Raw genomic sequence first — 15440 nt, 5'->3', positions numbered from 1 at the left:
TTCCTGTCCTCTGTCCCCACCCGTTCTCCTCTGTCCTGGGTTCCTGTCCTCTGTCCCCACCTGCTCTAGTCTCCTGGGTCTGTTGATGTGCATCAAGTGGATCCCAGATGGGCTGTCACCCCGCAGGCCACCATGACATCTCGCCACCTGGGTCTCTGCCCTGCTGGTCTGCTCTCTCCCCTCCCTGCGGCGAAAGCCCTCTTCCAATCTAGGTCATCCACCCTCTGCTCAGACCTTCCAGTAGCTTCTCACCTTGTTCTGAGTAACAGCCTGGGCTTCATCCTGGCCCCCCTGCTCCCCTCTGTCCTGAGGTTGCCCTCGTCTGGTGCTGGGCTGGCTGTAGTTGGTCCTGCCCCCCACCCCTCCTGCCGCAGGCCCTTTGTATGTGCTGAGCCCCCTTCCTGAGCCTGGGGCTCGCGTGGCTGCCTGTCCTGGTCCCTGGTGCTTGCATCCCCACATCTGCTTCCCCATCCTTCCAGAAAGCAGGGCGAGGCAGGAAGCTGGGGAATCCTCACACCCACTCCCTGCACCTTCCCGCATCTGAATCCTCGGCCTGGTATTTAGTTTCCTTGTTCATGTTTTTGCTTTCTCTTTCCCCCTCCTGGCCACGCTAATAAGGGAGCCGCTATTTCAATGGAAACTGAGTGAAATGGGACATTCAGTGCCTCCGTGTCCCCTGCCCCCATCCTGGGCTCTGCAGCCGCATGTGGCGAATGGCTACAGACCTGAGCGCCGTGATAGGTAGCATTTCCATCATCACGGAAGGTCCCAGAATGTCTGCTCCCCAAGGGCAGAACTTGGTGTGTGCAGCCCCCACCGTGCCCGTGCACAGCAGGTGCCCGAGCGTCCCAGGGCGCCGGCCGCGTGTGTCCGTGATGGTAGGGGCCACCGTGCGAGGCGGCGCTGCTCGGACCCCAACATGCTAACCCGGGGAGAAACCCGTTCTGCTCCGAGGAAGCCCGTTTCCCTGCCCGCGTGGAACTGCCGTGATTGCTCCAGAGCCGAGGCGGTGGCAGCGTGGACCGTCTTCTGCAGGCCTGAGCTTGGCTTCCCGCCTCGCCCAGCAGCGGGTGACCTCTGGGGACCTGGGTATCCCGCCCTGGAAATGGGGCACGACATCCGCGTGTTGCATCCCTCCCAGCGGCGGCCAGGCTTCTGTCAGGCGGGAGCAGGTTGGCGTGAGCTCTAGAAACTCCGGAGCAGCGTTTCCCCAGGCCGGTCCCTGGACCAGCCCATTGAGGTCACCCGGGTCCTGGCTAGAGATGCTGTGAGCCCTGCCGGGGGTGCCCGTACGTGCCCAGGTTGACCGCCACCGCCCCAAGCAGCATTTCACACGTCACGTGGCGTTGTCATCGCCCTGATACGCGTGAATTTGAATTTCCCCTCAGGGAAGAACTAGCCCTGTCCGTGGGGCAGAAGGAGTCCGGCGAGAAGGAAGCCGGCCCTTTAGGGACAGGGTCTGTGCACAGGGCCTGCCTCCTGCCCCCTCCCGGTGCCCGGATCCTTGACACACAGCGACGGTCATAATGGCCCACAGCCCCTTCCTGTGGGTGCCGTGGGCCAGGCTCCGGGTTCCGCGATTCATGTCCATTCGTCGACCCATTTCATCCTCAGGATGAGGCTGTGGAATGTCGTCATCGTCCCCTTTGGCAGGGGAGGAAATGGCACAGAGAAGTTTAGGGACAGGCCTGGGTCGCGCGGCTCCAAGTGCCGGAGCGTGGGTTCGAGCCCAGCGCGGATGTGTGCCCTGCTTAGACCCCTGCCTCTGCGGCCCACGTGGTGTGCCCTCCCTGCCACCCCCGGTGTCGCCGACGTGGAGAGACAGCGCCAGGGGCAGCCGCGCGAGGACTGATCTGGGCCAACAGCAGCCACACGCAGCCCCGGGCGCGGGGACCGCCTCGCTGGCGGGCCGGGGGCTGCCGGGAGCAGGGACGGCCCCCGCGGGCAGGACGGCAGGCCTGGCTGGACACCGAGGCCCGCAGCCAACCGCCGGCTCCCCTGCTGCCCGGATCCAGCCGGCCCCCGCCCCGCGTGTCCCCTGAGCCGCAACATCTGTGTCACCTGCAAACCCGCACCATCCACCGAGCTCCCCCCGCGTCCTCACGCAGCCCCACTGTATCCAGGTGGGAACTGAGGCTCGGGACCCAGGGTCCGGACCCTCCCAAACCCACGCGCTAACCACAGCCCCGTGCAGCTTCCCGCTGGTCTCCCGGGGGGAGCCGGCCCATGCCCCTTCCTCACCTGGAAGCCCCCACAACCCGATGCCGTCCCCCCGGGGGCTGTGCCGCTCACGCTGGCTTCCCTCTCTGCAGGCCAGAAGCACTTGTGCGTCACCAGCCTCCTGATCTGCCAGGGTCTGCTCTGGGTGGGCACCGACCAGGGCGTCATCGTCCTCCTGCCTGTACCTCGGCTAGAAGGCATCCCCAAGATCACAGGTGAGGCGCGGGAACTGGCCATGGCGGGTGGGGTGGGGGTGGGGTGGGGGGCTTTGAGTCAGCTGCAGGTGGCCAGGGAGGGTGGGTCGTTCTCCAGTGTCTTCTGCCATCACAGGTGGTGCAGGGCATTATGTCATCCTGCCCCAAGGTCTCCCACCTGCTTTCTGAGTCTCAGTTTCCTAATCTGGCCGATGGGCACAATAGGTGGGTCTTGGTCAAGTGGCCAAGGGTTGGTGGAGACCCATGACCCATGGCTGGGTACCCCCCCCATTGCTGCCTTCAAAATGTCCAGACTCTGGAGACCGACGTCATGTAGGGCTCCTGAGGGTGGGGTCCACGTGCAAATGTGTTCCTGTGGAGCAGCGGGAGGTCCGCCCGGATGGGTAGCACTGAGGCCAGGAGAGCAAGCGTGGGATCGGGGAGGCCCCAGAACCCCGGGGTCCCCTCTGCCTCTGCCCTGAGAGTGACGACGAAGGGGTCTTCTCCCGCAGCTGCTGGAGGAGGGGTGGGGTGGGGTTGGGGGGGTGGGAGGCGGAAGCCCCGCGGGTAGACCAGCCCAGCCGGAATGGGCGCCCCTGCTAGAGAAGGCCGTCTTCCTAAATCCCAAGGTCGTGATGGTCCCCCCAGCGATGGTCCTTGGGTTACTGTAGGGATGCATCGGGCAGAGACCCTGCCCCCCACGCTGACAGTCAGGTGGAGGAGCTGAGGTCCAAGGTGGCAGGTGCTTCAGGACCGCGGGACACAGAGCAGGGGTGCTTGGCAGTCTGTGCGTGGAGGCGACAAGGACGTGCCCTGGAGGAGCCGGGACTGGGCTCCAGGGGATGGGGTGTGGCCTCAGGGGGTGGGGGAGGCTCTCTGGGCAGAGCCAATGGCTCAAGCAAAGGCACAGACATGTGTGGCTGGCCCGGGAGGGGGCTGCGGGCGCTCACACTGACCGGCCCCCACATGCTTTACGAGGTCAGCCCTGTCCCGCAGTGTGGGAGAGCCCTCCCCAGACCCAAGGCCTCCCGGGAAGGTTCCAGCACAGATCGCGGTCACCAAAACAATGGCCACCACCCAGAAGGTTCTCCAAGAGAGACGCGTGGGTGCCTCCCCTGAAGCTCTGGGCCTCTGGGCCCCAACTCCCTCCGCTTTCTTGCAGGGAAAGGCATGGTGTCGCTCAACGGTCACTGCGGGCCTGTGGCCTTCCTGGCCGTGGCCACCAGCATCCTGGCCCCCGACATCCTGCGGAGCGACCAGGAGGAGGCCGAGGGGCCGCGGGCCGAGGAGGACAAGCCGGACGGGCAGGCCCACGAGCCAGCGCCCGCGCCCGCCAGCCACGTGGGCCGAGAGCTGACCCGCAAGAAGGGCATCCTCCTGCAGTACCGCCTGCGCTCCACCGCGCACCTCCCGGGCCCGCTGCTGTCCGTGCGGGAGCCCGCGCCCGCCGACGGCTCGGCCCTGGAGCACAGCGAGGAGGACGGCTCCATCTACGAGATGGCCGACGACCCCGACGTGTGGGTGCGCAGCCGGCCCTGCACCCGGGACGCCCACCGCAAGGAGATCTGCTCCGTGGCCATCATCTCCGGGGGGCAGGGCTACCGCAACTTTGGCAGCGCCCCGGGGGGCAGCGGGAGGCCGGCCCCGTGCGGGGAGACGGACAGCGCCCTCCTCATCTGGCAGGTGCCCTTGACGCTATAGCCCCCGCCCGGGCGCCCAGCCGCAGGCCTGGTGGCAGGGATGCGCGGCTCTCGGCCCGCTGTGGGCCCCTCCCGCCGGCCGGGGACCCCCTGGAGCGCTGGGGAGACTGGCCTTCCAGGGACCTCGACGATGGGCCTGGGTCTCCTGGAACTACCTTGGCAGCACAGAGGAGAACTTCTTCCTTTTTATTTAAAAAAAAAAAAAAAATATATATATATATGTATATATATATATATATATATACATATATATATATATTTCAGAGTGCTTGGGGGAGGAGTTTGGGTTTGGGGAGAGGATACCTCTGGAGGAAATGGCCTTCTTTTTAAAAGCAAAAAAACCCACAAACACAAAACCTCACGACTGCCTGGCAAGCCCACCCGAGCGGGGCTCCGAGGCGGCCACGCGCCTCTCCTGGAAGGGCGTGTGCGCGTGAGTGTCTGAGAGCGTGCGTGCGGGCTGGTGTGTGAATATGTATAAATACGTACATATGGTGTATATTATGTGTATAAATGAAGTCTGTACATATTGGAGCTCTGGGAGATGCTGGAATAAAAGGCAAGAATAACGTGAGTACCTGGGTTGACTTCTGTTTGCTGAGAGGTGACGGGGAAGAGAGAGCCGCTGTCACGAGATAGGGCTGTCCCGGAACCAGCAGCCGCGGCCCCAGGAGAGCCCGCCACCCCGCACAGGCCCCGCAACGAGCTGTGTGGGGCACTCGCAGATCGGTGGCCACGTGCAGTTTCTACTTTTGTAATTAATTCACATGAAATAAAGTCACAAATTCAGTTCCCGAGTCCCCTAGCCGCATTTCTAGTGTGTCTGGAAAAGCCCCACAGCAGCCTGTGTGTGCCGACCGTACTGCACAATACAGATCTATTTCTATCATCCCAGAAAGTTCTCTTGTGCTTGGGAAGGGACCCTGGGGAGCTTCTTTTCGGAATAGGTTTTTTTTTTTTTTTTTGGATTTATTTATTCATGAGAGACAGAGAGAGGCAGAGACACAGGCAGAGGGAGAAGCAGGCTCCCTGCGGGGAGCCCGACGTGGGACTCGATCCCAGGACTCGGGGGTCATGGCTTGAACTGAAGGCAGACGCTCAACCACTGAGCTCCCCCCCCGCCCCCAGGTGCCCCTCGGAATGGTTTTTGAAGAGAAGGCTGCCCTCCCTGCTCTGGAATGGGAAGATGCAGGTGGCCTGGGCACCTGTCACTGCCAGCCTGGAGGGAAGATACAGGAAGGGCTTCACTGCACCGAGGATGGGGGCCCTGGGGGCTGTTGCTGCAGGCGGCAGGGTGAGGCCGAGAGGAGCCCGAGGTGGGGGGTGAGCTCCAGACGGTGGCAGCAGAGCCCAGGCTGTGGGTGGGCTGGGGGGTGGGGCTGCTGGGGGCCCTGGCATCCTTCTTCTGGCTCAGAGTCTCCATCCTTAGATTTCTAGAGCTGCTTGCAGGGGAAAAAAACCAACCATAGCCAATACCCACCACCCAAAAGGGAAGTGTTTTCTCCGTCTTCCCACCCACCACTTTGCTGGCACCTGTCCCGTGTCTGTCCACCCACCACCCGCCCACCTGCGTGGCCTCCCTTTCACACTGACTGCGGCTCCAGGTGGCGGGAGGTGGGGAGGCAGAGATCAGGGGGGGTGGGAGGCAGGCCTGTCGAGGCAACCCAGCTGTGCAGCTCAATGGGCCTCCGCGGATGCTCTGGGGAGCTAGGGGTGGGGAGCACCGTGGAAGGGGAGGCCCCTTCAGCCAGGACCCACCCCCCGGTGGGATTTTGCCCGCGGAGGAGTCACTGGCTCGTTCACTCTTTCACCCTCAGCCCCGGCCCCCGAGCTCCCGCTATCCTCAGGCACCGCACTGGCTGCCGGGGCCGTGGAGGGGGGCAAGGCAGGGCCACCTGCGCCCCCAGGAAGTGCCGCCCAAGGAGAGGGCGGGTGTGTAGGCCAGCGGCTGAGGGCTTGGGGGACGTCAGGGGTGCTGCCGACAAAGGGGCAGGGCCTCCAGGAGGGAACAGCCTGTGCCAAGGTGGGCTGCGCGGAGGTTGGCTTAGTCCCTCTGGCAAGGGATGCAGCTCAGGTCCCCGCCCAGGAGGGGGAGCGGACAGCTCTGTCCCCACCTGGACTCCGACCCCAGAGGACACCGGACATTCCGTTCCAGATGAACCCTTCCCTGAACCCCCGTTCCCCTTTCAGCATCGAGGGGAGACTCAGCGCTGTCCTGCCAAATGCTCGCGGGAGGGGAACTGAAGCGCTCAGCGCCCGAGTTCGCGATGGAAGGCTGCCGGGTGGGCTCCGTCCCCTGAATCAGATGCCCGGTTGAGACTTTTCCCAGGACAGTGACCGGGAAGTAGCAGCCCCTGGGGGCCCTGGGCAAGCCTGGGGACCAGGATCTTGCAGGACTGTATCCCAGTCCAGCTCCACGGAAGCCCTGCCGTGGGCCTCCCCGCGTGTCCCTTTGCCACCAGGCCTCGGTCTCCCCATGTCTAGGACGGGGACCATGACGCCTCCGTGAATCGCCAAGGACAAGTGGCCGCGTGGCAGTGATCCCTCACATCACACTAGGGACAGGCTGTAGTTAAGGAGGCCCCAGTGCGCAGGAGCGGGCGTCCGAGGACTCTGCGGGTCTGTAGGACCCACACCTACAGATGGCTCTGCTGGCGGGGACCCGGAGATCCGTCCCCGAGAAGCTGGCCGCCTTTGCGCCACCGTGACATTACCCATCGGTCCCCAGTCCCCCTCCCAACTTGAGGGCCTGGGGGACCCAGGGCGTGGGGAGCAGCTGTGGGGCCTCGCAGAGGACGGGGTGGGGGGGTGTTAGGTGCTTCAGGGGAGCCGCGCTGGGGGCGCTTGCTCGTCCTCACTCCGTTGGCGAGGGGCTGCCGCTCGCTCGTTCTGCAGGTGGGAGAGAGGCTCGAAGTTAAGTGGCTCCCAGGAGAGCATCGGGGCCCAACGCTGCCCCCCAGGTCGCCCCGCCTGACCAGGCTTCCCGGTCCACCCGGTGGCATCGGGCAAGACCTTAATGTCTGTGTCTCGGAGAGGACGATGGTCTAGGCCACGGGAGCCGAGCACTGATGCGAAGCCACCGCGTGCCAGGGCGGCTGCTCTGGAGAGAGGACAGGAGGGCGGGCACAGGCCGGGGCGGGGGGGGGTGCCGATATCAGGCATGTGTCGGGGTCGCACTGAGGAGGTGACGTCTGAGCAAAGGCCTGAGGAGGAGCAGACATCGGGCCGCAGAACATTCTGGGCCGAGGGAACAGCACCAAGGCCACCGAGGCCACCGAGGCCGGCGGTGGGGCGGGAGGGGTGCTGGTCACGAGTTACTGGGTTGGGTGGAGGAAGGACTGCCGTCCCCTCAGGGACATGGGAGGGCCCCCGAGGGCTTGGAGCAGAAGGCCCACCCGTCCGTCCTTTGTGTTTCCAACAGTCACTTTGGGCTGAGAAGTTGAGGCAGGTAGGAGCCTGGGAGCCGGAGGCCACCGAGGAAGCTGTCACATGTCCTGGGGCAAGGTGGCCATGGGGACACACTGGGTTCTGACACCGGAGCCCGTAGGGTGTGCAGGGGGCAGGCAGGGGAGAGAGAGGGGGCATCAAGGACCCCAGGTGCCTGGCCTGAGCCACTAGGACAGAGTTGCCGTTTCCTGGGGCAGGAGGTTGGGGAGGCAGGGAGGCCAGGGCACAGGGGAGGCCGGGGTTGGGAAGTGGGGAGGTCACCAGGCAAGGACCAGGGAGCCAGGGGAGGCAGAAAACCAGGAACCCTGCACATCTGGAAGCTGCGTGGGGAGCGTGGGAAGGAGGAGGGAGCCATTGCCTGTGTCCTTGGCTGGCCAGCCGTGGACAGAAGCAACCTTAGGAGCAGCGGGGACCTGGGGGGTCGAGGCCCTGGTGCCTTGTGCTTGCTTGAGAGGGAGAAGGGCTCTGGCTCCCCGCCCTGGGAAGCTGGCCCAAGCCGGGGCTGGTGGTCTGGAGGCAGGCGTGCGGGATCCTGCGCAGCCGCGGATGGGGGATCTCAGGCCCAAGGTGGGTTGCCGGCCCCCACCCCGGGCACCCGTCACCTTCCGCACCCGCATCCCCAGCACTCTCAGCAGCTGGGCCTCTCGCAGCCACAGGCCCAGACCCCCTCTGCCCGGCTCTCCCGCCCGGGTGGCTGCACGCGGGGACACAGCACTCGGCCCTTGGTGCTCTGGCCCCCCTCAGGCTCCCTGACTTCGTCCTGGACCATGAGGGCCAGCGGGGTGGGGCGGGGGCCCCGTTGTGTGCAACCTCAGGCTCATCCCCTCCAGTCTGTCCTCTTGCCCACTTGCCATGTAAACTGGGATTTCTCGTGGGGCCTGTGGGCATCTCTGTGCTCAGACACGGAGCTCTGCTCTTGCTTCGCGAAGGGAAGCGACTTGGCCTGTGTTCCCCCAGAAGCAGGTCCTGAGATAAGGATTTTGATTCTGGAATCATCTAGTAGGGAGGGGAGGCCAGGGACCAGCAGGAGGGGGTGCTTGGGGGACAGGGAGGGGAAGGGAGTCGGGACAGGTGAGTCACTGAGCAGGCGACCTGCCATGGGGGGCTCTGGGGACAGCGCACAGCATGCTTCCACATCACCCGGTCGCGGGGTGAGGACGCTGGGCCATTTGTCCCCCAGCTGCCATCAGGATGTCCCTGGCCGAGGCTTCAGCCACAAGCATTAGTTCCTGGTGCACCAGCCTGCCTCCCGGGTCAGCCCGAGAGCGTCCCTGTGGCCCTCGGGGACAGCACACGCTGCGAGGGGAGCATTTGGGAGAAGTGGCTTTTATGACTTTTAAGTGTTTTCTTCTCCAGCGAAGCCAGGCTTTCAAGGGGGTGGTCTTTAATTTTTTTTTAAAGATTTTATTTATTTATTCATGCAAGACACACACAGAGAGGCAGAGACACAGGCAGAGGGAGAAGCAGGCTCCCTGCAGGGAGCCCGATGAGGGACTTGATCCCGGGACCCCAGGATCACGCCCTGAGCTGAAGGCAGATGCTCAACCACTGAGCCCCCCGAGTGTCCCTCAAGGGGAGAGTCTTGCTGTGGACACAAGACTGTTGTTAATCTGGAGCGCAGAGCTGGGTGCCTGGGTCAGTCAGCTGGGGACGCTGTAACAATCCCGCAGGCTGGGCGGCTGACACGTTCGTTTCTCCCAGTTCTGGGTGCTGGGAGTCCAAGGTCAAGGTGCCTGGCCTGCAGACGTCTGCTGTCCTGCTTTGTCCTCTAGGACGGAGACGGGGCGCTCCGGTGTCTCCTCCCTGTGTTACAGGGGCGCCGATCCCATCCTGGGCCTCCACCCTCACGACTCATCACGTCCCGAAGGCCACACCTCCAAACACTCACCGCGGGGGTCAGGACTTCAACACACGACTTTGGGGGGGGCATGAACATTCAGACCATGACATGTGCATATGCTCGTGCACACACGCACATGCACACACGTTATCCGGCTTTGGTTCGGTGGGGTGGGGACCGGGGAGACATCGGCCCATCAAGGCCTCTACGGGATGAAAAGAAACCTCAGGTTTATATTGCAAACAGATCAGCGCACTACATGCACCTCTGCTGGCTTGACGCTGGGCTCGAGTCCCTGGAGAGGTAAGTCGGCCCTGCCCCTGTGGAACGTGCAGTCCGGTGAGCAGGATGCTGGGGCGGAGGAAGCCTCCCTGGAGGCAGTGACGTGGGGGCACAGCAGATGCGGGCTTTGGAGCGATGCAGATTTGGGTTTGTATCTTGGCTCTGTCGCATACTAACCGTGTGGCCTTAAGCCAGTGACAACCTTCCATGTCTCCACGTCCTCAACAGGGCGGCTGTGGGCTCTCAGCACTTAGGTACCAATCACACCTGTGACCCTGCTACCTCTTCCAGTCCCGCCTTGGCTCCCAGAAGCACTATTGCAGCGGCTTCTCAAAATTAGCCAGAAAGGAAGGCAGATGAAGGAACGGAGGCTCAGAGCGTGGAGTCACCCGCCAGGGTGCACCCAGCTTGGGGAGGGGGATGAGGCTGGTGGGGGTGGGCTGTGCCCCGGAGACCCCCGGGAGGGGGAGGGGAGCTCTGGGTGTGGGGCTGGCCTGGCTGGTTTCCAAACCCTGGCCTCGAGGGGAGACCCCCCGCCCCGCCGTCCCTCCCTGGGGTCAGAGCAATGTCAGGCTCTTGGGGACACAGGCTTCTTGTCCTGTCTGAGAGGGACACCAACACGATTTGTGTGAGCCCCGTGTGGCCCCAGCCCTGTGAAAGCCGTGCAGGCTCACAGGACAAGGACCGGTGCCCTCGTTCTGTGGGGTGACGGCCTCCGCAGCCTGCCTTCCGTGGGCCTGATACCTGCTTTCTTTGGATTGCAGAGCGTGTGCACGTGCTTTTCCACGGGGGGGGGGCGGCTGCACCCGAGCATCAGCTGCAGACCGGCGGCGGGTGGGGGGCGGATGAGGACGGCGCTGACCCTGCTAGTCCGACGGGTGAGACGGAGTCACTAACCCGGCACGTTCCAAGTCTGATGGGGGACAGGTCCTGGTTCTCAGGGAACCCCCAGTCCGCTGGAGGACTCAAGCCCCTATTGCCTAGGTTGACAAGGAAGCTGCTAGTCTGACGGGGGAGACCCAGCCCTACTCTCAGGGACCTGTCAGCTGGACGGAAAAGACAGCGTTTCTGCTCGGAGGAGGCCCTCGCTGGGGGACATGCGTGCCTGGCCGCAGAGGGTTGTCTAATCTGATGGTGGAGACTCTGGGGCTGCGGTGGGAGATCGGGCCCTTGGCCTTGCCGAGCTCCCAGTCCAAGAGGGGAGACAGGCCCCTCAACCGTGAAGAGACCTAATAACGAGACACACAAAGGAAACTTTTTTCTAACAATGCCTTCGTAATTACAGCGCTGCTGAACCACTCCAACTCCTCATTTACACATTCCTGGGGAAATGGCAAATAGCAAGAATGTGTAAATTGAGGAAAATTAATATAATTACCTGAGCTATTGCTTGTCATCTTTTCACATCAACAGAAACCACAAACCTTTCCCGGTGAGAAGCGTGGCCGTTCCAGGCTCTCTCCCGGCGGCAGACAGCTGGCTCCCCCTCCACAGGGAACAGGTGCTCACAGGTGCCCCGTGCACCTGTAAGCCGGTCCCGACAGATGCGCCAGGGTGCGTGCTGGAGAGGGCTCCGGGCCTCGAATCGGGAGGCGCGGTCCGAGCTGTGGCTCTGCCACCGGTCTGTGTGGGACCCGCAGGTCCCTGCACCTCCCGGAGCTCGAGTCCTGCCTGAGACCAGTCCAAGCGTCCTCGTCCCTCTACGGGGTCCGGGCCCCGTGTCAACCGTGTTGTGCCCTTGATCACAGTGCATCATCCCAGCTACGCCGAGAGGGCTTCTTTATTACCTTCGCTTTACAGGCAGGGAAACCGAGGCTCGGGGAGGTGAAGTCACTTGCCGAGGGTCACACAGCATAGGAGAGGACCCCAGGGCTACAGCCCTAATGCCCACACCCTTAACCCTGCACTACCTGCCCCCCAACCTCGGTGGTAAATCGGGGCTCATTTCCTGGCCCCGCCCCACCCACTCCGCCCCCTTGGGGACGCTGTGCGAGGACAGGTGCACAGGTGCTGATCCAAGCCACAGAATGGTTTGCAAACCTTAGCCTTGGTCTGCTCTTCTAGAACGTGGGGGATTTTAACAGCCTTGTGCGCATGGGCTGTTTTGAGGATGAAATGAGTTAATTCAGTCAAATATTCAGAGCAGTCCCTGGCCCACAGTGAGCCCTCATTCACTTGATTATGGTCACGGCACAAGGAGCCCGGCCAGGGTCTGGGTCCCAGATGCTCCTCCTCAGAGTGGTAAATGCCCAGGCACGCCGGGAAGCCCTGACCACCCCCTTTAGAGATGCCCAGAGGCTTTGACCAGCTTGAGGAGCCCAGCAGTTTGCAGAAACTTCTATCAGTTCTGCTGGCTGAGGGAGCACAAACACCAGTGCTGCTCATCAAACTTTTTTGGAAAATAATGGCAAGGGGCAGTAAACACCATACTAATAAATCGGCATCCCGCAGTGGGCCAATTAGTGGGTCCAGAAAATAGACCGCGTACGTTTGCAGGAAATGTGCTGTGGTTTGAGCAAACGGTCCTGGAGCAAGCGTCTGCGGCTGCGTCCCGGCCCCCCAGGGCGGTGTGGAGCGGGTGGGGTCTGAGGCCGGGGCCGCGGAAGAGCTGACACGGTCCCTGCCATCCTGGAGCTGAGACCCCAGCCTCAAGGGCAACAAAGGTTTGAAAAGCTGAGGTTCCACGGGTCCCCCGGGGGGCTCAGTTGGTTAAGCATCTGACTCTAGATTTCAGCTCAGGTCATGATCTCGGGGTCCTGGGATCGAGTCCTGCATCGGGCTCTGTGCTCAGTGGGAAATCTGCTTGAGATTCTCTCTCTCCCTCCCCCTTGGTCCCTCCCCCGCCACTGCTTGCATGAGCTCTTTTTCTCTAAAAGTAAATAAATCTTTTTTTAAAAAAAGAGATGAGTTTCTTGGAGGTCCAATGTGTAGGGAAGAGAAAACTGGTTTTGGGGTCTCAGAGGCCCCACTCACTGGCCTCTTTCTCTCCGGTTGTAATGCTGACAGTCCCCTATCCCAGGCGGCTGCCCTGAGGCAAGGCCAACGTGTGTCAAGTGTGTAAAGTGCTCAGCCCAGGGTCTGCTCACTCAGGGTGGGCTTTTTTAAAAAATTTTTTTGAGAAAGAGAGAGAGCATGAATAGAGGGGAGGGCAGAGATAGAAGGAGGGAGAGAGTCTGCAGCAGGCTCCATGCTCAGTGCGGAGCCTGACATGGGGCTCGATCCCAGGACCCTGAGATCATGACCTGAGCTGAAATCTAGAGTCGGATGATTAACCGACGGAGCCACCCAAGCGCCCCCGGGGGGAACTCTTTTTAATTGTGATGCTATTGATGTTGGGCCTGAGCAGCAGTGTGCAGGGGGCTCTAGGTGGGTGGGGGCGGCAGGGGAGCATCCTCTCCCAGGGCCCCAGGAGACAAGGGAGATTCAGGGGGCTCAGCTCCGGGGCTCCTGGGTGGTCTCACTCGAGACCTACGTGGAGCGCATCTCTCTGGAGCAGCTGGAGAGAGTCACCTTGCCGCAGGTACGGCTGGGCCCGCGTGATACGGTTCTACTGTGGCGACGCCTCTCCCCGGCCCGGTGGTGGTGACTCTCGACTTGGATCAGAGGTAGATGTAGAAGCGCCAAGAACTAAGATCTTCAAACCCTCTGCCCCAAGTCCTATTAGAACTTGTGACCTCTCCTCAGAAGGTAAGGTGATTAAAAAGGCCCAGTTTTAAAAACAAGAACAAAAACAAAAACACGGCTCCATCCACAGTGGCACCCACTGTGAAGCTAGACTCTGTTGCCAACCCCTGGCCTGGGGGCTCCTGGTTCCAGGGATTGGGGCGCCGGTGGTCCAGACACCCTGAGCTCCACTCCAGAAGGCGCCCCGAGTTCCTTCTGGCCTGACCCTAACTCAGACATGACGGACAGGCACGATCTTCTTCCCCTGTTGTTTCTGCTAAATTAGGTGACCAGGCCCTTTTCTTTGGTAAATCTGGGGACATGCATTTGCATGCTGTTTTGCATAAATCAGAAACTCATTTGCATCCATTTGCATGTTTCTCTGGATATAAGATGCAGGGAGTGCAAACTCAATGTGTGTGAAATGAAATAAGTATGTTGAGTCTGGCTCTTCGGCTCCTGTAAGCCGGTCTGCACCCCCAGGCTGGGACGGAGGAGCTCAGAGGGCTGGCGGTCTCCTGGGGATGCTCAGGCCAGGGAAGGGCTCAGGCTAGCTCTCTCCAGGGGTGTCCGGGACTGAGGGGGAAGGGGAGCTTTGGGGACTTGGAGACGATGAAGCTAAAGAAGCTGAGATGACACCATGGGGCAGAGTGTCCTCAATGGCCCAGAGCAGCCCCTCGAACAGGTGCACCCACTGGGGAGTGACAAAAACCCTTCCACAGTGTCCTCGTCATTCGGTTGCTACTGCGTGCTGGGCACCGCGCTAGACCTCTCCTGCAGGTCGGCCCATTTTCTCTTTGGGCCCTTAGGAGGTGTGGAGAGCCCGGGTGACCCATTCAAGGCCCCGTGACTGGTCTTGGGAGGTCCTGGACTCAAACACAGTCCTGTTTATTTCCAGAACTTTCCTGCCCTGGTTAAGGAGAGCGAGAAACCCAGCCCGTGGCAGCTCCAAGAGCATCTCTCTCTCCCAAAGGCTCTCCCCTCTTCCCCGTGTTTCACTGGACTTTCTCCTGAGGAGGGAGCCGGAGGGAGGGCACCTGGGCCTCCAGAAGGGCTTGGTTTCCATAGCAACAAAGATACACAGGCCAGGCCACAGGTTGCCCCAGGGAGGGGGTGGGGGGCATCTCCCTTTGAGGGAAGGAACCTCAGGCCCTGGCACAGACTTGGCCTCGAGCAGGGCCCCCTGCGAGTGCTTCTTGAGTTCACCCACAGATGGATGGACCGTGGGGGGCACCCCTGCTGCCGCTGTTTACTCCACCCTTGGGGGGCGGTGGATAAAGATGGTGAAGATTCTTTGTCACTTCCCCATTGGGAACTAGAATTTGTTTAGCTTCTTCGAATCTGGGTTTGTCTTCATGCTTTAATGAGGGAATATGATGGCAGTGACACTGCCCGTCGGCCTGGTAGCAGTGGGGTTCATGCTTTGGGGGCCTCTGAGTTACCACGTGAGAAGTCCAGCCAGCCCGATGGAGAGACCACGGGGACAGACCCGTGGAGACAGATGGGGTCTGAGAGAGCGTCCCGGCCACAGGCGCCACGCATGCCCCTGAGCCGCCTCGGACGCGCTCTCTCGTGTCCCCCGGTAGCTACAGATCCAGACCATGTCTGGTCCAGCAGAAGAAGTCTCTGCTCCCGGCAACCCCCAGCATCATGAGGGATCGTAGCTTTTTTTTTTTTTTAAGATTTTATTTATTAATTCATGAGAGACACAGAGAGAGAGAGAGGCAGAGACACAGGCAGAGGGGGAAGCAGGCTCCATGCAGGGATCCTGACATGGGAATTGATCCCGGGGCTCCAGGATCACGCCCTGGGCCGAAGGCAGGTGCCAAACCGCTGAGCCACCCAGGGATCCCTGGATCATAGCTTTCACATGGCTAAGTTTTGGGGAGGTTTGTTTCATGCAACCACACACCTGGACACTAACCCGTAAGGTGTCTGTGGTCCCATTCCCCACCCTGCCCCCATCCCCATGTCAGCTCAGCCAACCCTCCTAGCCACAGCGGGACGGAGGGAGTGAGGCAGGGAGGGACAGACGAATGGTGTCATGTCATCTTTGGGTTCTTGGTGTCTCTGGGCAAGCTCTCCCTCTGGACC

General features: G+C 61.8%; 1 protein-coding gene across 13 annotated transcripts in view; it reads left to right on the top strand.

Annotated features, from left to right (window-relative positions):
• Positions 1 to 4903, top strand: part of ARHGEF10L (Rho guanine nucleotide exchange factor 10 like) — a 159469-nt gene extending 154566 nt beyond the window's left edge. For all 13 annotated transcript variants that reach the window (XM_038531822.1, XM_038531816.1, XM_038531824.1 and 10 more), the window contains 2 exons: positions 2313 to 2435; positions 3577 to 4903. In XM_038531822.1, coding sequence (XP_038387750.1) covers positions 2313 to 2435; positions 3577 to 4115 — 662 coding nt within the window. In that variant the 3' untranslated portion in view covers positions 4116 to 4903. The remainder of the gene's footprint in view (positions 1 to 2312; positions 2436 to 3576) is intronic.
• The last annotated feature ends 10537 nt before the right edge of the window (positions 4904 to 15440 follow it).

Source organism: Canis lupus, chromosome 2, assembly GCF_011100685.1.
Source record: "Canis lupus familiaris isolate Mischka breed German Shepherd chromosome 2, alternate assembly UU_Cfam_GSD_1.0, whole genome shotgun sequence".
NCBI classification, from domain to species: domain Eukaryota; kingdom Metazoa; phylum Chordata; class Mammalia; order Carnivora; family Canidae; genus Canis; species Canis lupus.
The sequence above is the reverse complement of the archived record's forward strand: the minus strand, read 5'-3'. Positions and strand labels throughout refer to the sequence as shown.